The sequence below is a fragment of the Alexandromys fortis genome, unplaced genomic scaffold (genome assembly GCF_014885135.2).
Source record: "Alexandromys fortis isolate MF-2015 unplaced genomic scaffold, M_Fortis_MF-2015_v1.1 scaffold_19, whole genome shotgun sequence".
NCBI lineage: Eukaryota > Metazoa > Chordata > Mammalia > Rodentia > Cricetidae > Alexandromys > Alexandromys fortis.
In genome coordinates, this window is record NW_026067890.1 from 4,227,908 (window position 1) to 4,249,470 (window position 21,563).

The 21,563-nt window shown below is 36.3% G+C and overlaps 1 protein-coding gene across 1 annotated transcript in view; it reads left to right on the forward strand.

Moving 5' to 3' along the window:
• Dpyd (dihydropyrimidine dehydrogenase) overlaps positions 1-21,563 on the forward strand; it is a 752,991-nt gene that overhangs the window by 318,327 nt on the left and 413,101 nt on the right. The window contains exon 11 of the mRNA XM_050160025.1: positions 15,800-16,010. Coding sequence (XP_050015982.1) covers positions 15,800-16,010 — 211 coding nt within the window. The remainder of the gene's footprint in view (positions 1-15,799; positions 16,011-21,563) is intronic.

Consider the following 21,563-nt stretch of genomic DNA (forward strand, 5'->3'; position numbering starts at 1 on the left):
ACCCATCAGAGGAGATGGGGGTGGAATCCTGCAGGTTGTAGGCAATGGCACTGTTGGGATGCCGTCCTAATTTAAATCATTAGACTCTCCTGAAATTGGACAGATGAAAAGTCTGGGCTATATGTAATTATTTTCATTTTGACAGCCTACCTAAAAGGAACTTTTAAATATTAATTTGAATAAAATGATACACATATTTGGGTCAAAACCACTGGTATATCTTTTTGTCACTGTTAGAGTATCTTTGAAGAGCATTCTAATTAGTAACTGTCAGATGTGCTAAGGCTTCCATAACCTCAACAATCTGCATTTTATAAAATGTGTGGATGCTGCACCAATGTTATAATTGGAGACAGTAAAGATCCCAAAAGTCCAACTTGCAAGTATGAAGCATGCTCTGTTCACATTTAGCATCAACTGTTTCTGTTAGCAAGAAAATCAAATGAAACTGTAGCATAGATTTTGAAAGAGCCTTCACATGAACACAGGTCAGATTTGGTGTCTTAGTTAACTCACCAAAGATGACAGATTTCACATCATGTCATTCTGACGAGTCTTCTATAAGGCATCAGCAGGTTGTGTACACCATGATCCCTCCAATTGCAATGCTATAAGAGAAAGGTAATATTATAATAAGTACAATAGTTGCGAGGCCATCGATGGAGCATATTTATGGAAAGATAAATTACTCATTTTGTTCAAATTAGTATTTTGAATTTGATTTACTTGAAAATGTCTGCCCAGGCTTGGAGGCACTCTATCTGGCAAGAATTATAACCTCAGTTGGTGGGTAATTTGTCACATGTAGATCAGCCATTGTACAAATTGACCTCAGTAAATGATCAGTCATCAGTAGTTCATAGCTGCCTTTCAAATGCCAGTTTTACTCTGTAGGTTTTGCTCTATCATCCACTCTTTTAATATGCTTTTACCTCCTAAATCCAAGGTCATCTTATAATCATAAGTGTCTTTTCAGACATATACTTTTAGACATTAATTAGTCCACTTACACCATTTTGAAAATTTAAACAGCCAAATTAAAAGAGAAATGGGAGCTAAATTTACTTGTATTTACATCGCTTTGCTTAGTAAAGGATTGGGAAATATAACAAACTTGTGAAATACACTTTACACTAAATATTTTTGCATTTTCTTCGTGTAATTCCTATGATTAAATGGAGTTCATAACCAAAAGTTTTTTCTTTTTGGGTCAGAAATAGAAGATAACACGTGTCTTGATATGCCATTTGTTGTGGCAAGAACACTTGAGATAAAAACAAAACAAACCTGCACAAAGCACAGGTTTCTTTCAGCTCAGTGTTTAAGTTAAGCACTACTTAGAATAACCAAGCCAGTTTCTTTATTAGCCAATGACCTTCCTCCGTCAGTATATAAGCTTTTGGGGGGCAGTCCATATCTAAAATTTAGCATCTCAAATGGCAGTATGAATTACTTTACACCTCATAGTATCCTCATCTTCTGATCATCTTCAACTAGAAAGAATAAATGACAAGTATTTCTGTCTTACACAACTCATAAAACACCCAGACTGGATTTACTTAGAATAAAGGTGTTTATTCATGCACCTTGTGTTGACTGAATACCTCCTGTATATTGGCATTATTTCAAGTGACTTTAATAGAGCAGACACAATTTCATGCCCTCATAAAGTTTATAAAGAAATAAACAAGGGACTAAACAAGTACTTTGTATGCTTGTTTATATGGTAAATAAATGTATTGTACTGCCAGTAGTATACTGAAGAGTAATTTCTTCGGTGGGAAGACAGTGATATAGAGATATACAGAGTAGGGGATTGTGCTTGAATGCCGAGTGTGGTGGAGGAAAGGGCAGTGTCTTCTGTCTTACAGAGAGTACTCTGACAGGTCTCTGTGATTCGTTTTAAGTATAGAAAAAGTAACATTGAGGGAAGATTGGCATCCAGTAATAAACAACTGTTGACCTTGTTAAATGTTCTCTGTCCTAACAGAGAAAGTCTCCTAGTGAGTTCATGTAGTGAAAAGAAGATGAATGTGACTGTCTATGATCGGGTAGGGACTTGTGGGTACCAATAATTATAAGGAAAAGTTGGGGACTATTCTGTATATAGAATAACGAAGACCTCAGATTACTTTTGGGTTAACGGTTCTGCCAAATTTTATAGAATTTATGGAACAGTAGAGATAAAAGCTAGGAAGCTGGTTAGTGGCGCATCCAACATAGACTGTTAGTCAGTGTAACAGGATACAAATTGGAAGAGAGTTCAGGAGAGGGCCGAAAGCAGGAGGATGCACATTTTGCAAGGTGCTAAGAGGAAGTAATGAGCCTCTGGAGCACAACTGGCAAGCCTACAGTGGAGCTTTAGTAGATCTCAAGCTCTTCTGAGGCTTACAAACATCAAACAACGGTTTCTTTATTATTCCTTTAAAAGGAGCCACAAATAAAGTGTTCAACAACCAGTTGCTTCAGTATTTTTTTTAGAGAGGCTCAGAAACGTGGTTTCTTGTACTAACCTTTGAAGGTAGCTGAAATTTACATCCCTAGAGGGCTTACTTATCTAGTAATTTTAGGCAAGGCAGAACATGAGATATGTAATAAGTCATGCATTCTTAGAGTGTATAAAGACCATGCTTGAGTATCTGATCAATGCACATGGTATTGTGAATTTGATGATTCCCGATTTTATTGAGGCTTCCATACTTATTCATTATAGCCATTACTTGGTTTTGTAAACTTCTAAAGAGCACTCAAGGTTTACAGTAAAAATAGGATGTTACTGTGCTGGAGGTTAGATATGGATTATCTTTTGTAACACATGGGATTTGAGAAATTATGTTTAGGGACATGCTTTTAACTAACATAAATGTCCAAAATCATTTTTATTTCTCTAATGTCTCATAATTTTCACTCAACAAACATGTGTTTCTGCAATTCTCTGTTTCCTTAAAGTAAATGAGCATTGAAAAACATAGAGTTTATGTTTTTCCCTCAAAAATATATAATATTTAATAATTTGAACTTTGGTGAATTTTGGAAATAGCATGTTTTGTCCATTAGTAAATTGCCTCATCATCAAGCGCTTTATTTATATCCTAAAATTAGAATCCAATTCTCCTTCTTTGGGAGAGGACAAAACAGAGCAACAAAGCATTTTCTGAGCTTTTTGTAACAAATGTGAATTGTTACAGATTTGAATATTTTGAGCACAGAATTGCTTGAGACAATGTGCCTTTTATGGCTATGGTTAAGAGTTACTAATTTCTTTTATGTTGCTGTGATAAATTACAACAATCAAGGCAACTTATTGTAAGAAGTTTATTTGAGCTTATGGTTCTAGATGGAGCATCCATTATGGTGAAGTAGACATGACAACAAGTGGCAGGCATGGGGGCAGAAATAAGAAGTTGAGAGATCACTTCCTCACCAACAAAGCATGAAACAGAGTAGGGCAAGACTATGGCATCTCCAAGTCCACAACCAATGATGTACTTCCTTAGTAAAACTGCACCAAATCCCAAACAGCACCACCAACAGGGAGCCAAGTGTCCAAACACCCACACTGATGGGGGACATTTTTCATTCAAACCATGGCAGTGACCAAAACCAATATGCCTGGGTCCAGAAATATTCAATCAATAAACCTAGGAAGCATCTCCTAATAAAATTTTCAGTGAGAAATTACAAGCCATTTGTCTAAAATATTCGTTTTCAAAACTTAAGAATGGATTAAAAATCACCTTCTTAAAAACAGACTGTGGGGCCCTGTCCCAAGAGTTTCTGTCAGAGTAAGTTTGGGGTGGGCCTGAGAATTTGCATTTTAACAAGTTTCCCGGTGATGCTGAGACTGCTGGTCCGCCGCTCTAATGTGTCATCAATGAGATTCCAGCTGTCTAATTAGAACCATAAGCAGTGCGCTATTTGGAGGCACTTTCCATCTTAGTTAAGAAAGCATTAATGTTGAAGGGTATAGGTTTGATGAGATGAAGATAGGGAGGCACCATCAGCATATTGATGTAGTTCTGATTCCAAATGTCTCTCCGGCTCCCTGGTGGCCTCGCACACATGCTAAACAGGATGCTACTGACACACTAGCACTTCTCAGCCCTCAGTCCTTGGGGAAACCAGCCAATCACTCAGTGCTATCCTTTAAGAAGATGAGGGAAAATCTGTTAATAATTCCCTCCAGTACTTTCTGCAAGCTTAAATAGGTGAGATTAAATTTCACAGGATAGCAGAATCCCCCAAAATGCTGGCATTAAAGGCTGTTGGCAGATCAGACAGAACTGCCAGAATGCTGTAGGCTGTTGGGAATCCCTAAAAGGAGGCATGAAGTTCAGGACCCAAGAGACCTCTTCGCTTGATCAGTTTAAACAATAAGGTCAAGGAAGGACTTTGTAGTTGTCACTGATTATGGCCAGGAAGAGTACGGCTCAAAATTAGTTTTAATAACAAATTCCATTCACAAAGAACATTTCAGAGACCTTACTTAGTTTCAAAATAGCAGCAGAACATGGCAGACCCGTTACTCTTCTCTGTTGGAATGGCATCTCTGTGCTATGTCCTCTTTTGGTTATCAGCATAGCAACTGGTTTAATCAGACTTGGTTGTTATTAAAAATCTTTTAGTTATTTAAAGGATCGGCTGTCTTGATAATATTATTTTAATATAAATATCTGTGGCAGATAATTTAGTCCAATAGTCAAAAAATGTTTACTGTGATTTTTGAAATAATACATTTCCATTTTAAAGAATACAGCTATGAATTGGATCTTTTTGGAACAATACAACATATCCCATACTTTATCTTTTAAGGAGCTTGACTTAAAGTCCCCTCTATAGTATCTTTAAATATACAAAGAGTATAGCTTTAACACTATACTCTTTGTTTAATTCTCTGTATCTTGCCCTCGCCCCATCTTTTTTCTATCTATCTATCTATCTATCTATCTATCTATCTATCTATCTATCTATCTGTCAATCTATCTGTCAATCTATCTCTCATCTATCTAATTATTTGTATGAGTATCAGATGCTTCTTAGCTCTTATTTAATTATAAAAGGCAACAGCCTGGGACTATTTTTTAGTAAATAACCTGTATAAGCTCACAAATTTAATATCCCCCTAGAAAGGTGATGGAGCAGCTCCTGCGTGTTTGTCACCTGCACATCATTTGAGAGCAATTCTTCATGGACCATGATCAGGGACTGTTAGCAGGATTGGCCAAGGGGAGTTGAAACCAAACAAATAAATACACACAACTGCCTCCAGGCAAACAAAGTTAATTAATGACAGTTAGAGACTCCCGTGGTACTAAATAGTAAGTACATATTGAGTACTCCTTTTATTGCAGAAAATGACATTCTAGGAATCCGAATATGTTTACCTTATGGAAAGTTGTGTTGATACAGTGTAGTATGAGCATTTAGAAAGACATAGAAGTATTGCACTGAAAGATGGAGCACCTTGGTCAATGATTATAAAATAGTGTCTGAGTTTTCATCCATGGTGTCACTGTGTAACTACATTCTTTTTAAGTATCCTTCCTTTTCCCAAGTTTTATCATTTTAATATTCAGAGAAAAATATGAGAGAGGGGCCTGAAAACTGGCCGAGAGCCAATAAAAGCTCATGTTCATTCAAAATCATGTATTTAAAGGCTATGTTCAATATTCCATGGGATTTGTTGCATATGTTGGCTCTGGGTATCTATAGTGCTGGAAATGATTTATCTTTTAGAAATTTTTCCCAATCTCTTTAATATATATAAATCTCATATATATATGTATGTACATATATAATCTATCTATATCTATATGGATATAGATATATACATAGAGAAAAAGAATGTGTCACACTAAATAATGATTAATAATGTATTAATTTTAGAAGCCCCTGAATTCAATCATTTTTGCCTTAGTTCTTTAATATCTTTACTTTGTCATCTAAAAAAGAAATCTTAAAACGTAATTTTTATTATTTATTAACTTTTTGAAAAATAGCCTTACACTATAGTCTAGGGTAGCCTTAAATTTACTGTGTAGCCTTTCCATGCCAATTAATTCCCCTGCCTCACCGTCCTGGGGACTAGGCCCATAGACCACTTCCACCTTTCCTGAATTACTTTAATTTATTATTTGCATATATTAGTCAGTACTTAGCACCCAAAGAAGAGTAGTGGAAGAAAAGCACACAAAAATGACCATAAAAATTCCATCTTTTTATTGTAGCACTAAAAATTTAACCTAAAACCTTCAACTGTCCACACAAGCACTTTACCTCTGAACTACATATATATCCCTTTCATTAATTTGATACTGAAACAAGATCTTTCTCTACCACTAAGGCTAGCTTGGAATCTGTGTGAGTCAGCCAGGTGACTGACTTGTGAACAAGTATCCCCTTTTAAGTAGCTGGGATTTCAGACAAACCACTAATTTATCTTCACCCCTTTTCAAGTCTTGTTTTATTTTAAAGGCGTCATAACTGTCCTTGAAGGCTTTTCTTGAAGATAGGTGGGGGTTTGATGTTGTTGTTGTTGTTCTTTTTGATTTTCTGCAGTCTTTCTCTGTTATCTCATTAATTCATTTTTGTTTCTAGGCCTTGTATGGCCCACTATGCATTCTGTTACTTTAACCCCCACCTCACAGAGTTGTTATTTCTTAATAATAATCTCACAAATTAAAATGCAGGATCCTCCCATTGATTTTTTTTAGTCAGTTCATTATTTGACTCCAAATACAGAATCGTTTTCATTCAAATTAGTAAATCAGTGACCCATGTTAAATAAATATATTAAAAGTATCTTCATGTTATAAGTTTGCTTTAATTTGATACAAAATATTCAAAATGTACATACTATGCATTCACACACCTCAAAAATACTTTAGATATATTTCAAATAAATGATTACTCTTCAGATAAATTATTACTGCTAATTGAAGTATTTCATTTTCTCCCATTACATATGGGATGGTTACTTTTAGATTACAGCTTGACACAACCTAAAATAGTTTCCAAAAAGATTTTGATCCAGTAGTTATCTAGATTAGGCTGATTTGTGAATGATTGTCCTGGTTATTCATTGATCCAGACCATTTGGGGCGGCACCATTCCCTAGGATAGTCTCTGAGATATATAAAATTAAGATAACCAGCTAAGAGCCAACGAATAAGCAGGTAGCATGAATGTGCTTGCTTCCTTCGGCATTTAGCTCCAGGTGTAGTGTGAATAGCTATCTCAGACCCTTACATCTTTGACTTATCTCAAATAATGGATCATAACCTATAGTTGTAAGCCCCCCCAAAAACCCTTTGCATCACTATGTTACTTTTTTAGTAAAAATAGGACATACTATCAAATTAGGATCAAAGATTAATTATTTAAGGTCTTTCGACACTTAAAAGTTAACTATGTATTAAGAAAAAGAAGTAACAAAAACCAGAAAATGTGATGAAGCAATATATTAAAACATTAAATTTAATGACAATATATCAGAAAAAAATGAAGATTGACATTTTATGGGAGAAGACAGGATTGTGTCTTGTACAAGAATTTTAATATTTAGTCATTTCTGGATTGAAAAAGATAGCTCCAAGTCACCAAGTTTTATGGGAATAGCTTTTTGTGAAATATTACAATAGCAGTCAGGATTGCTTTACTCTGTCTAAATTTAAAGTGAAGAACAGTGAGATTTAGTCAGGTTTAAGGAAATGTCATCAATCATAAATGAATAGTGTAAAATATTCTTTTCTCCCTAGAAGTGATGTGTTTTATGATATCTGTGCAAAGCTACTCTATGTCTTCTCAATAATTCCTTACAATGCAATTCTGGGTATTGCACTTAAATACTGACCCAGTCCAGATAATGAGGACTCGGTTAGGGGGCTACTATATTTATCCAATGTTTAACACAGTTCCCATATGCAGTAATACCTCTTTATGTTCAAATGCTTGCATTTTGAAGAGTTTTAGGAAAGGCTTGCCTGACTGTACTGATTGTAGATCAAGCAGGTAGATGCTAGATTTTGAAATATAATACATTCTATTGCCTGTTCATTGCTAATTTGTGTACCAGAAATTATAAGGCAGGCAGCCAGAGTGCCAGTATGAATGAGGGAGTGGTCCAGAAGATTCCATCCCTTGTTGAATCACTGTTTGAAGTGTGTGGCTGTTGGGAGCTGGAGTGAAGCCCCAATGACATTGGATTGCTACTTAGCCATGGGCACAAGGACAGCATTAGTTCAACTCAGTCAGTTATCAAAAATAAAGAAAACCTAATTTTGAATGGGGAGACTGTTGAGACAGAATCTCAGAGCTCAGAGTTGCTGAGAACTTGAGGTTGGATATGATCAAAATACATTGTATCCATATATAGAATCTTCAAAGAAAAAATAAAAATATATTTTTAAATTATAAAATAGATAAAAGTTGTCTTATAAATTAAGGATTATAAGAGTACATGTAAGTACCTATTTTGCTCTCTGTCTTTCATCATCTCTTTTCTCTTTAAAGACCAAAATAACAAAGTGATTACATTTTAAAATCAGCCTAGCATGATTGGTACTACAAGACGTCAAGGTTTATTACTAATTTAGTGAGTAGAAGTAAACAAAAGGTGTCAGGTAGCCAAGAAGAAGTGCATTATCACTGACAGGTTTCATCTTGCAATATCACTGTTTTAATTCAGGTCATGCTGACTCTAAGAAGTATGTGTCGTTTCACCTTTCACACAAAAGAGTTCTATCCCAAAACTCACTTTTATAGTTAGTTACATAGTCCATACGACGGCGGAACTCCCTGCTCCATTGTTTATATTGAGGTAAACCCTACCCCAAACATGTCACAGATACGGATGCCCTCATTTGAAATCGCCAGGATTTATTCCTAGGTGCGTGTTTATAAGGGAATTTAAACAAGTCTCATTCTCTGTAGAGATGAGCTTCCTTCTTTCTTCTAGACTTGTTGCAAAAGAGAGAAGAGCTTCCATTCCAGAATTCTCTCAAAGCTAGCTCATTCCCACTAGATTAACATCACATTTAGCTTGAGTAGTGTGTTTTCTACTCTGTCATTTCATGTCCATTTTGGAAAAAAAGTCATTTATGTTTATATCAATTTTACATACAATAACTTATATGAGAAAGAGACTCACGGAAAAATAGAGAGAAAAACAGAGAGAGAATAGATACACATGACAAGTCATTTCATTGGAGATCATCAAATTATATTGGGAGTTATATGCACATCAGTATTGTTACAAGTTAAGAAGTTTGCTACATTTTCCAGTTGTAGCACAACTCATATTTTATCAGAGTCACTGTGTGTACACATGATGAATATTCTTGATAAACTAAATGTTAGGTTTCTGAATGTCCAGGCCAAGCCATTAACTTCCAAGTAACATTCAGGCTTGACATAGAACATAAACAGGTCAGGTCAGTAAGAACACCTCATACTTACTAGTCTCTCTCCATTGTTATGCCTTAGATAAGACATTAGCTTCAAATGCAAAACAGACAAATAGTCAAAAAGTCAAGGTGTAAGGTGTTATATGTGAATTAAAATATTCAAAATCGGAGCCTTCCACTGTAAGTCTCAATTTGATTGGTTCTATGTACCTAGCAATTTCCTTCTGAATGACAGGTTAGGGTGATAAGAGATTTCCTCAAACGTGACAGAGAACAAGGAAGATGATCCGATTTAAAGGGGATCATACATAAAGGGTCAGGAGTTTTGGTAAGCTAAATGAAAAAAATACCTTGCTTGTATTTACGAGAAAATACACAGAGAAGTATAGACAAATGCTTGGAAATGCAACTAAGATATGGCCATGTAGAGAACTGTTCGTCATGTTCTCATAGTGAGCATCATTGCTGATGTTTGACAATTTAAGACAAGTATTAATTTGTTACCTATGATAACCAATATCAATTTTATACATAGGAACTACAAAATACTGGGTTCAATTTATGCATGAATTGGACTGTGTAGCCATAAATATCTGTGGTATATCCAACAATTTCACAGTGATGAAATAAGATCTTTTCCAAGATTAACACTGGCCAAGGAAGATTACTAAGCAATTTTGATTACAAGAAACTTCATTTTGGTCTTGGTATTCTTATCAGATTGATGGTTAAATATACTGATCATAGAGATTTCATTTTATAAAGAATATTGTTTTTTCACTTTGCTTGTTAAACTTTGGCATAATTAGAAGTTATTCCAGAATTTAATATATGCTGGTTTTGATTCTGCTCGTTATGGTTTATAAGCTATGCTTACCTTGCCTATATGCAATCTAAAAATGAGTTGACATCATGCTTTTAATTATAGTAAATTAAGTTGTTTCATAATTTCTGCAGTATGATGCCTGTAATAATAATCAGACCAAATCATCACATTACGTAAAGTTAATCATTAAAATGATTATCATTATTGCATGCTGTAGTGAACTATTTTTATTTTACTTAGCTTCAACTACATATCTTTCCTAAATATGGAAGTAAAAATCAAAGCCAAGAATTTTTTCTTTTTTACTTGGCTTTTAAATACTGGAAAAAATGATGTTGCTCACTGCCATATTCCCTCGAGTAATTATCGGTGAGGATAAGAAGGGGGGAAGTTTGTGTGTTTGTTGGATCTACCAGTTGTCCCCATGTAAAAATAGTGTGATAGCTTGACTATGAAATGTCCTACACAGACTCATGTGTTAAACACGTGGTTCTTAGCAGTCAGTATTGTATAGAGAGATTCTGTGAATATTTGAAGATGAGATACATGCCTTGCCAAACGTTGTAGATTACTGCTGTCCGGTCCTGGGTAATTTGTTTGCCTTGGACACTTTTTTGTCTTTATATTTCTCTGTTAGTTTCTAACTCCCTACCTCCCAGTGCTTTCTGACCACCATGAGGCGAAAAGTTTCTTCTACTACAAGGTCCTATACTACAATGGTCTAGCCAAGCACAGGGGGCCAACAAATCAAGGACTGAATGAACCTTCTAAAAGGTTCTTTCATAAAATTTTCTCTCAAGGTTTTTGAACACAGTGACAAGAAAGCTAACTAACACATACAATTCTGCTGAAAATATGAATAGATGATATGCCATGACAGCTGCATTTTTGTACCAGTTTCTCATACTTCTTGATTATCAATGATCATTAAAAATCTTCAAATATGAAAATGACATAGCACTGTGTTTATGAATGACTTAGCTTAAAAAGCTGTCTTCTGTGAATTGCAGAATATTCATGTATACACATAGCAGATAACTGGTCAACCTGATCCATTAGTTCTTAATGCTAATTGACAACATAGAAATTACCATTTTATTTTTATGCCATTCTGTAAAGTAGCATTGTGGCTAAGTAGTATATCTTCTCCATAGCCATCTACTTATACTTGGAGTTTTTTTTTTTAACCCATTCACTGAAATCTACAGCTAGCTAGTTTTATTTTCATTTAATTTGAATATCTTCCAGGCTATTGTAATAGTTTATCAGTAACTCTGTTTTTTTTCTCTCTCTTGAAGAGTGTATTGCCAGTTCTTTGAACAGAGATAAATAGGATGGCATTCTGTCTTGATGCTTTTGAATGTAACATACTGGCTGCATTCATCTGAAAGAACACTTGTTTGAAATTATCTGTCATTGGCCTTTGAATATCACTTTTGGACACTGGAGACAGAAATTTTAATACTATATCCTCTTGGTATTTAGAGAGTTTTGTGTAGTAGTTTGCTATTTGTTATATAAAATTAAACACTTATTTTTCTTCCTTCACAGAGTATGATTTTGTCTCCTTATTCCACATGTGGAACCTGCTTTGTCCCTAATGTAGCCAATATCCAAGTTCAATAAGGTTCTTTTAACTCATTTATGGCATTGACTTTGTAAACTTATTCCTTGGTTCCTATCTTTCACAATTTTAAGGCACGCATGCATTTATTTGTACTGGGAGGCTTGACTCTCTTACTCTCTGGAAAATCTCTCTATTCCTCCAAATTCCTGACCTCTAGCTCTGTCACTTCCTGTCACATTTGTGTCATCGGATCTCAGAACACGACTCACAATCATACTGTGTGTGAAGCGGAGGAAGCCCAGAGTGAGTAAAGTCCCAAGTGAATGTGTGTGACTTCAGTCAGCCATGCCGAGTAACCCAAAGCCTCAGACCCCCAGGAAAACGGCAAAACCTTCCCCTGCAGAGTCAACCTCAAAGCAAATGGCAAAGCTTTCCCTTGGTCCTTGTGTGAATGTTGATGCTACATGAAAAACATTTCTACCATAACCCTCTCATCCTGATATTATGGTCTGAGAACTGCTCCCCTACAAGGACTGCTCCTAATGAGTCAGCTAAAACTGTGTCCTTGATACATCTCTATACCAAAACCCCTGCCTCGTTGATTCAACAGTATGCAGTAACCCCACCTCTGTATTCAATTGTGAATACTCAACATGCTAAGCCTTTGGGGTTACTTCCGTTTCTCCATCAGAGGGAACCAGTCCAGCAAACCCAGCATTTTCTGGGTGCCTGTCTTCAACCCGTAACCATTTGGCACTGTTCTTCACTGACCTAGTAACTGTCTTAAATATATGTGTGTGTGATAAAGTATCTTTAGCCACAACTTTAGTCAGCTCTTTAGTTTCTTAACCTATAATAGGTTATAAATTAAGTATGAAAAAGAATACCTGCTACTATCACTTGTAATTATCAGGCAGATCTAAGGAAAGAAATTAGGCTGACAAGATGGTTTGGGAGACACAGACAAAGTGACATCATGTCTGATGCGTGGAATTTAATCGTCAGGATCCACATGTGGGAAGGGAGAGTTATCTCACTCAAGTTTTCTTTGGACATCCACAGGGGTGCCATGCACCCACACACAATACACACACACAATCACACAAAATAAAATGAATAAAAATGCAATTTTAAATCTGAACATATATATATATATATATATATATATATATATACCCATGTTATATCCCTAAATTATCGAAAGGATACTTTACCTGATGTGTAATTTCACATGTTCATCTTCTAATTGCCCTAATATTTTATTTCCCAAGACAAGTATTATCATGATTTCAATATCCTCCTTCCCAACACAACATGAACACTTTCCCAATAAATACATATGTTCAGATGATATTCTGGGGGTTTCTCTTTACATTTCTCCCCTTGTATATAAAATGAATAATAGTAAATAAAATTGTTTTTGATAGCAAAGTAACTGCCACATGTAGTACGATAAAGGGACATACATATCAACAGGTTTGAGACGGGAATTCAAAATAATCTGCCAGAAGGGCAGTGTTTGTAATGCTAGGCTTAAGCACACTGTCAGGCAGGAGTTAAGGAAGCTAAATATCTTTCTTAAAACTTGATCCCTTTTTTTCTTTATTTATTTTTGAAAGTCAGCTACACCCACAAAAACACAGACAATAGATAATCTCACAGCAGCAAATTCCAAAAAAGGGAAGCTAAATATCTTTAGGAAATTATCAACTTTGTCTTATTAGAAAATTATGCTGTAGTAGGATATGGATTAAAGATGAAGGGCCATGAGCTAACATAGAAAGCATACAGGCACGTGCCAGTGATAGGGTGTGGTGTAAAAGTAGAACAGACCTGCTGCCAGCTCAGCTGTTCACTTCTGGCTTCTACAAGTTGTTTTATTGTACATGGATAATCATTATCATTGCCTTACACTGAATTCTCTTGACCGGATCCTGCATCTCATTGTAAATAAAAAGCACCTGGAGTTCTTCCCAGCTTCCTAGTTGGAGCTGAACCCCAGAACATAACAGGGGAGGCTGCCCATGACAGCAGCTATGAACCAGTCAAACTAAGGCACACAACATGCTCATCCTGAGATGAAGCCTGAAAGAGTTGACGCAAACATATCTGGCTTTTGTTTCCTTCCTCCTGTTCACAGAAAATATGGTCAGGCAGGTGAACTCTCCGAATTTTGTATTCCTCAAGCAGTGTGAACCACAATCCATACTTTAGAATGTATAGATTAACGAGAAAAAAGAAAACTTAAAATTATGATATAATCTGAATAGGTGTTGGAATTCAGTTTCTTTACAACCAAAACATGGAATTTTAGGTCCTCTAAACCTAGGATCTGTGGGAGAAACATGCTGAGGAAAATCTTAAGGGTTTTTTTTTATTTGCTAGCAATATCTAATTTTATTTCTGAATTTAGAAGCAACTTTGCTAAATACCTTAAGAGATGGTGTACTCAAATAGATGAAAACTGTCAAATAGACAAGAAATAAAGAAAAGGCAAAACCTGTTGTAAAGGAACCTACCAGGCATACTCTGCAATACCAGGGGCATAGTTCTGTATTTTACTTAGGCCCTTCCCAGAGTCTAAAACAATTATAAATACACTTGCTAGATAGGCTTATTCAATCCATAAACACTGGCAATGTCATTCACTCAATTATGACATTATGATTAAATGTTAATACAATTCCTCATTCTTGAAACGCCATAAACTTGTTTCTTGTGTTACATTATGCAAATGTCACAAAGGGGATACGGAAAACATATCTTACATACCATACTGTTTTTACGATTTTGATCATTTAAGAGACAGCTTGCCTCTAAAAAAAAAATCATACGTTCCTCAGGAAAGTTCCCACCAAGAGCCCACCTGCCTTCTACAGGTATGGGAATGGTCTCTGTGGTGGCACATTTTCTACTGTGTGTGTGTGTGTGTGTGTGTGTGTGTGAGAGAGAGAGAGAGAGGGAGAGAGAGAGAGAGAGAGAGAGAGAGAGAGAGAGAGAGAGAGAGAGAGAGAGAGAACTCAGATTGTTTTGATAAATGCCTGGGTATCATCTAAAACAAAGGGTGGAATAATAATATAAGGAAATATGAATCTTTTGTGTGAATGGGCAACCTCTACAGGCACAAAGTAAGCAATTCCTATTTGGTGAGAGGATGAGTCACAGATAAGAAGGGAGCTCAGGGGGTCTGCACTTGTCTTTCTGATTTTTTTCACTGATGCCCCTCATGACTATACTGTTATAAAAGGGAGAAGGAATTATTTTCCATACTTACTCCAAGCATCTCTTGCTTTCTTTCCCCAACTCCTATTCTAATCATGTGTTTGCATAGATTTGTTTGTCCACTTTCTTGATATTTCTTTCTAGTTCAGTTATATGCATCTAATTAATAATTTGTTTTTTTTGAGACAGGGTTTCTCTGTAGCTTTGGAGGCTGTCCTGGAGCTAGTTCTTGTAGACAAGGCTGGCCTCAACCTCACAGAGATCCGCCTGCCTCTGTCTAATGAGTGCTGGGATTAATGGGGTGCACCACCGCCCCAGCTGATAAAAAATATTTTATGTTTAACATGATTGCAAATAGAGTTTATTCTGCAAAACTAAGGTGTTAGGAGCCCAGATTAGTGCAGTTGAGAATGTCGCACATCACCAACTGTAGACCATTTAAATAAATAGGATTTGAGAGGGTCTCTTTCTGAGGTGCTGGAAATGAACCCAGGGCTAACACCTGTTCTTGAACTGCTCTGCCGCTAAGCATTGTTCCCAGCTGGAAGTAACTTATGTTACCATGTTCTACAAATTTCTTTGTCTCATTTCAAATTCAAGACTCCCATGAGCAAGCAGCTAACGCCTGAAATTCAGCTTTGGTGGAAAAAAAAATCAAACAAAACCTTCATATAAATTCAAACATTATAACCTCTTAACATGCAAATTGAGTTGAAAATCACCTATTATCTATGATAGTCAGCATTTCTCACATTTTATTTATGAATTCTTTTGTTTTAGATGGAACTCGCTAAGGAAGAAAAATGTGAATTTTTGCCTTTCCTTTCCCCACGGAAAGTTATAGTCAAAGATGGGAAAATTGTGGCAATGCAATTTGTTCGAACAGAGCAAGATGAAACTGGAAACTGGGTTGAAGATGAAGAGCAGGTGGTGCGCCTGAAGGCCGATGTGGTCATTAGCGCCTTTGGTTCTGTCCTGAGTGATCCCAAAGGTAAGACATTCCTAGGAGCCCCTGTGTGTGATGCTGTAGGTGTTGTTTTATGGCTCTAATAGTTCCCAACTTTTGGCCACTTTTGCCTATCTTAAAATTCACCTCACTTTGCTAGTATGGACTTCAAGCAATCTTGATTGAAAAGGCTTAGAAGTGTTATTACCAAATATATGGAATTAATTTAAAGTAAGGAGAACTGAAAAGAATGTGAATCTTTAAGCTAATGTCCAAAATACATATTCTATTTTATAATAAGGTTTGCCTTGTTTCCTATAAAAGAATGGCCTTTCTTCAATTAGGGTAGAATAAAAAGATGTAGCTGAAAAATTGGAACAGTCAGTTTTAAATGGTGCAGAGAAATTATGATGTAATAAAAAGCAGAAACTTAGATTCCGTATTTATTACCAACACCATGGCAAACCATCTCTCTGAACACGGGACACCAGCATTATCCTTTAGAAGTTCAAATTCCTGTCATTTCATCTGAATGCCCTAACTGGCTATGCAGAGGAAAAATAAAATGTTTAGGCATATCACGAGAGAGGGAATGTTTTATATAACATTTCAACCCCATAGTTGTCAGTCAACTGAGAGACCGCCTTGTGTTGGAGCTCTCCCACTCTGGTCCCATTGTAAATGAAAGCTGAAATACCAAGGCACCTTCATTTTGCAAATCTTTACCTTTCAATTCACACTATTGAAACGACAATTATCACTTTTATTTTCTGAAGGGAAAATAAAAGGCTTTTCTGCTGTTCAGACGTTCACTGCGAACAATAATAACAGAACATCTAAACCTGACACGTCTGCCTATAATGCTTACTGTATCCATGTGAAGCCTGGAGGAAATGCATGCATGCAAATACATATTTTTATGCAGCAGATAGGTAAAGATTCAAGCAGTCACCAGGCTTTTTTTTTTCTGCAGGACACGCAACATCTTGGTATTTAAAATCATCCAGATGTTTAATGTCATCAAGATAAATGTTTTCAAATGGCAGAATGATGGCCTGAATTTGTCACTTTCCATATAGATGCTTGTATAAAGTGTAGACACAATCACTGTGTGCTTTGTGTATTCGTTAACTGAGTTTATAAAGGAAAAATGAACAGTGCAAGTTATATTCAGTTATCTAAAATAAAATGTTCTCTGCAAAAAGTAAGATGCCAGTGAAGTCTAGGTAGCAATTCTACTTATGAGTCATGTATCAAAATAATTTGTTGTTCAGTCACTAAATTTATATTTCATGACTGGCAGTCGAGTATTTTTAAAAGTATTATTTTGTAATCAAGACAGATTATCTTGCGCCTCAGAACACAGGAAACAGCTTTTATAAACTCACTATTATTTTAAAGCTTAGGTTTATGTATGTGTTATTTGGCTGCTGACATTTTGTTGTTGTTATTGTTCGAGACAGTCTCTCACTATGGATCTGTTACTGCCTTTGAAGTTCTAATTCTTCAGGCTCATCCCTATGAATTCTAAGATTATAGGCATGCACTGCCAGACTAAGTTTTGTTAATGAGAATATATATGTGTTTATGGACATGTGCATCAAGAAGGAGATAACTAATTTAATATTTAGTGTTTAATTTATGGAGTAGAAAAAATGATATGGTCAATTCTAGAATTTCGTGCTTATTCTAGAATTTGTGCATTTTGTTTTCTGTGTCTGTTTCTTGTGGTACTTCACATGGCTTTTAGAATTCCTAATGGCTATTTAGAGAAGCCAAGAAAAGCATGGTGCCCTACTAGGGTGTCTTTTTCCTATCCTGATTTGACATGGAATAAAATGCTTAGAAATTGTATCCTAATGCACAATCCCATGTTATACTAAGGTCTCTCGGGGTTTCTAAGGACAAAGTGTTACTTTCCAAATGATTGGGCAGCTGGAATTAGCTGTGATGTTGAACAGCATTCTTGTCCTTTTTTCTGTTACTAGTGGGCCGTGTCTAGACTGAAGTTTCCAGGATGTTGCTGTCCTTATTCAAAGAATTGACCCCACAAAAAAAGGCACACAAAAATCACAAAATAGCAAGAACCTTGTTCCATATAAAGAATAGCATAGATCTGAAATGTTCCCCAAGGGAGCAGGGACGTATATGGGAAAAGTGTTCAAACGCTGTGATAGTTGTATGTGCTGCCATTTATGAGGTAGACTAGGAGATGGAATTGTGGGCCTTTGGGGGCTTAGCACAGGCTGTTCTCTGTTGCAATCAACTGGCTTGGACTCTGCTAGGTTTTTTCCCCCTAATGAGAATATTATTCCTTGTAATGCACCTGATTTTAATCATATGCATATTGAATAGACATAGGCATAAAAAAATAAATAGTGGCTTCTCCTAAATTTCTCAGTGGACACAGTTTGCCTCACTGTGCATCCACCAAAACCCAGTGCAGTCCATAAAGGTCCATTGGAGAGCCTGGATATGTTCCAGCATGTGCTTGAAACCAATCAGTCCAGTTAAACTCAACACAGGTTGCCAGATGTTTTATTTGGAGAATAGGGTGTGTTTATATTATGCATATGAGAGTCCTCAGTTGTCAGCTCCATTGATGGATGGATGTGTCCATACCATAAGCCAACTGGAGAACCAGGCTCTTCTGTGCTTTCGCGTGTTTGTCTGGTTTGCTCCTGTGCACTGTTTTCAATCCTAATGAGGGGTCATGGGAAACTATTTAGAACTGGTAAAGGAATTTGGGTTTTAGAACTTACCCAGGAAGACCGTTTAAACTCATAATAATAATAATAGTAATTTTAAATTGAGAAAATCTTCACATGCACATAAATATTCTGGGTATACTGAAACCAGTTTCCTGGAAGAAAGCTGCACGTTTGGAAAAGAAAAGATAACCCTTTTCTACCCGAGTTTGTTCAATCCCAATGCCTGTGGAGTGTGAGCTTCAAATGATTACCGTGAATGCGGTACACATTTTAATGCACTCATCAATAACTGTGTCTCAAAATGTTAGGTGTTCTCGTCACTTTTTTTTCTCTTCTTCTTCCCAAATTTAGTTTGCATAGACTCGATAAGTTGCACAAAAACACAGAAACAGCATTTCATACCTTATGCCGTTTTATCTATTTGACAATGTTAGATATTTCTGTTTGAAATGCTCTTCTCCAAATCACTTAACCTTTCTAAGGTTCAGCTCTTCATCTATCAAAACAACAACAAAACCAAGCATAATGAAACCATCTCTCCCTATCCTGAAAGAAGACTGTCAGAAGTAAAATGAAGGACCGGGAAAGTGCCTTGCAAACACAACTATAAACAGACTATTATTGTTTATGTCGTTCCGGGTTCCTGCATTTATCTTTTAGTTATTTGTAAGCCTGTCACTGACTTCCTCTCTCTTCCTGCTGTTATGTATAGTCCTTTCCAAAGTCCAGGGGTTGCAAGTTAGTTGAAGGACCACCCTCAAGAGGAAAACTTAGTGAACAGTATTACCAAAAAGTCCTTCAATATGCTTGGCTGTTAAAGAATAGCAAATTATAACTATTTTGAAATTCTTTCACACCCAAATCAGAAGAGCTGTCATCAAGAAAAAAATCAGAGGCTGGCAAGAATCCAGGGAAAGAGGAACACTATACACTGCTGTTGCGAGTGTGAACTGGTAGAGTCGCTGTGGAAATTGTGCAGAAGTTCCTAAGAAACTGAAAAGAGCACAGGATCGAGCTATCCCATCTCAGGATAAGTGCCAGGAAGAATCTGTATTGGGGAACCATAGATCTATGTACACATCTATGTTTATTGCTTCTTGTGTTATGAACATTAGCTATAAACTCTTATTCTTAAACATCCAGTGTTTAAGATTTTTTATGTACAATTTATGTATCAATTGCTTTGACTACTCATATAATAGCAATAATTAATTCCAATGAAAATTTCAAGGAGTTATTTAGTTCCTTAAAATTATAGTAGCATTGCCGGGCGGTGGTGGCACACGCCTTTAATCCCAGCACTCAGGAGGCAGAGGCAGGCGGATCTCTGGGAGTTCAGGGACGGGCACCAAAGCTACAGAGAAACCCTGTCTCGAAAAACCAAAAAAAAAAAAAAAAGTATTGTAGCGTCTGACATATTAATACTCAATACACATTCACAACTACACTTATGCACTTGACTTGAACTGACCATTCAGGGATATAAATTTATTAAAACTATTTTATTAAACCTATTTTCTTCTGAGAAACAGGCCAGTTTATTTTATTTTTCTAAGAAAATGTAATTTTTTTTTCATTCCCTGACAGTAACTCCCCCCCCCCCTTGTTTGGCATAAACTATTGCATTTGTTATAATTCGATGACTAGTTGACTAGTTAGAGTTTGTCTAGTGTATCAGCTCAAACAAGAGCTCCAGAGCCAGGCTTCGCCAGGCTGTTCTTATGGATGCGTGGCTCCGTCCTTTTCACATTTTTCCTCTGAGGAAGCTTCTTCAAACTTCATGATCCTTTTGTATCAGGGGCTGAATTGGTATCTACAACCTAGTATCACTTTAAACATAAATGAAATAATATCTGTAAAAAGGTTGTATGCAGAATTAAAGCATCTCATGAAATTAATATGATTTTTGTACAACAAATATTTTAATAACTAAATCATGTTTTATTACACTTTCATTATAAATGTTGTGCAGACATGAATGCATTGAAAACTCAGAATGTCATCATCATCTTGAAGCCTCTGTCAATTGATCATTTGATATATTTTGTTGGCTTTATTAGTGAAAAGAAAATCCCACATTTTTAATGGTCTATAACATTTTAAGATTTTTACTTTCGAATATGATGGTTGCCTTGGGTACTGGAGCAATTTTCTTTATGTAAATTCTTAGTTGCAGAGGTATTTATTTTGTGTGTTCCAAAAATCAGGTATTTGAAGAGCAAAGCAATTTAAATCACTTTGGATTTTCAAACTGAAAACAGATTTTATTAGTTTATTTATTCTAAGGGGAATGCTTGTTTCGGAGATGGAGAAATGAAGCACTTCTGAGGATTTAAACCCCTGAAAAGTAGGAGGTGATATGAGTTTTAAAACACAAGGCTTGGAAAGAAAGAAAGCACAAAAGATGATGGCCGATTTATGTGGTTTGCATGCTACAGGGAGCAGGGACTTGGACCCTGAGCTCTGAGGAACAGAGCCGGGGGAGGCCGACCTCCAAGGGAAGGAGTTTCTACACAGCATCAAGGCCTGCAGTTTCTGCTCTTCGCAGCAGGGACTAGAGCTAACAAGCACAATGCCCAGATCTTTCTGAATCTTTAATGCAGCCCTTAGAAACCAACTCCCTTGATGGCATTAATTGCAATTAGCTGCATAAGGGAGGGTTTTGTGGAGGAGGGAGAAAGACAGTTTTAAAATCACTCATCGATCCATTAGAAGGCCCTTAGAAAGGTCTTTGAAGCTTTGTGGGAAAGTCAAGCTTTCTATGGAAACCAGCTTCAAGTGTGGTGCGGAGTCCCCTTCTTCCTCCAGGAGGAAGGGTGCAGGTCATGACTTAATTGTGTTCATTCTGACAGTCAGAATGAGAAATTGACAGGCAAGAGATGATGTG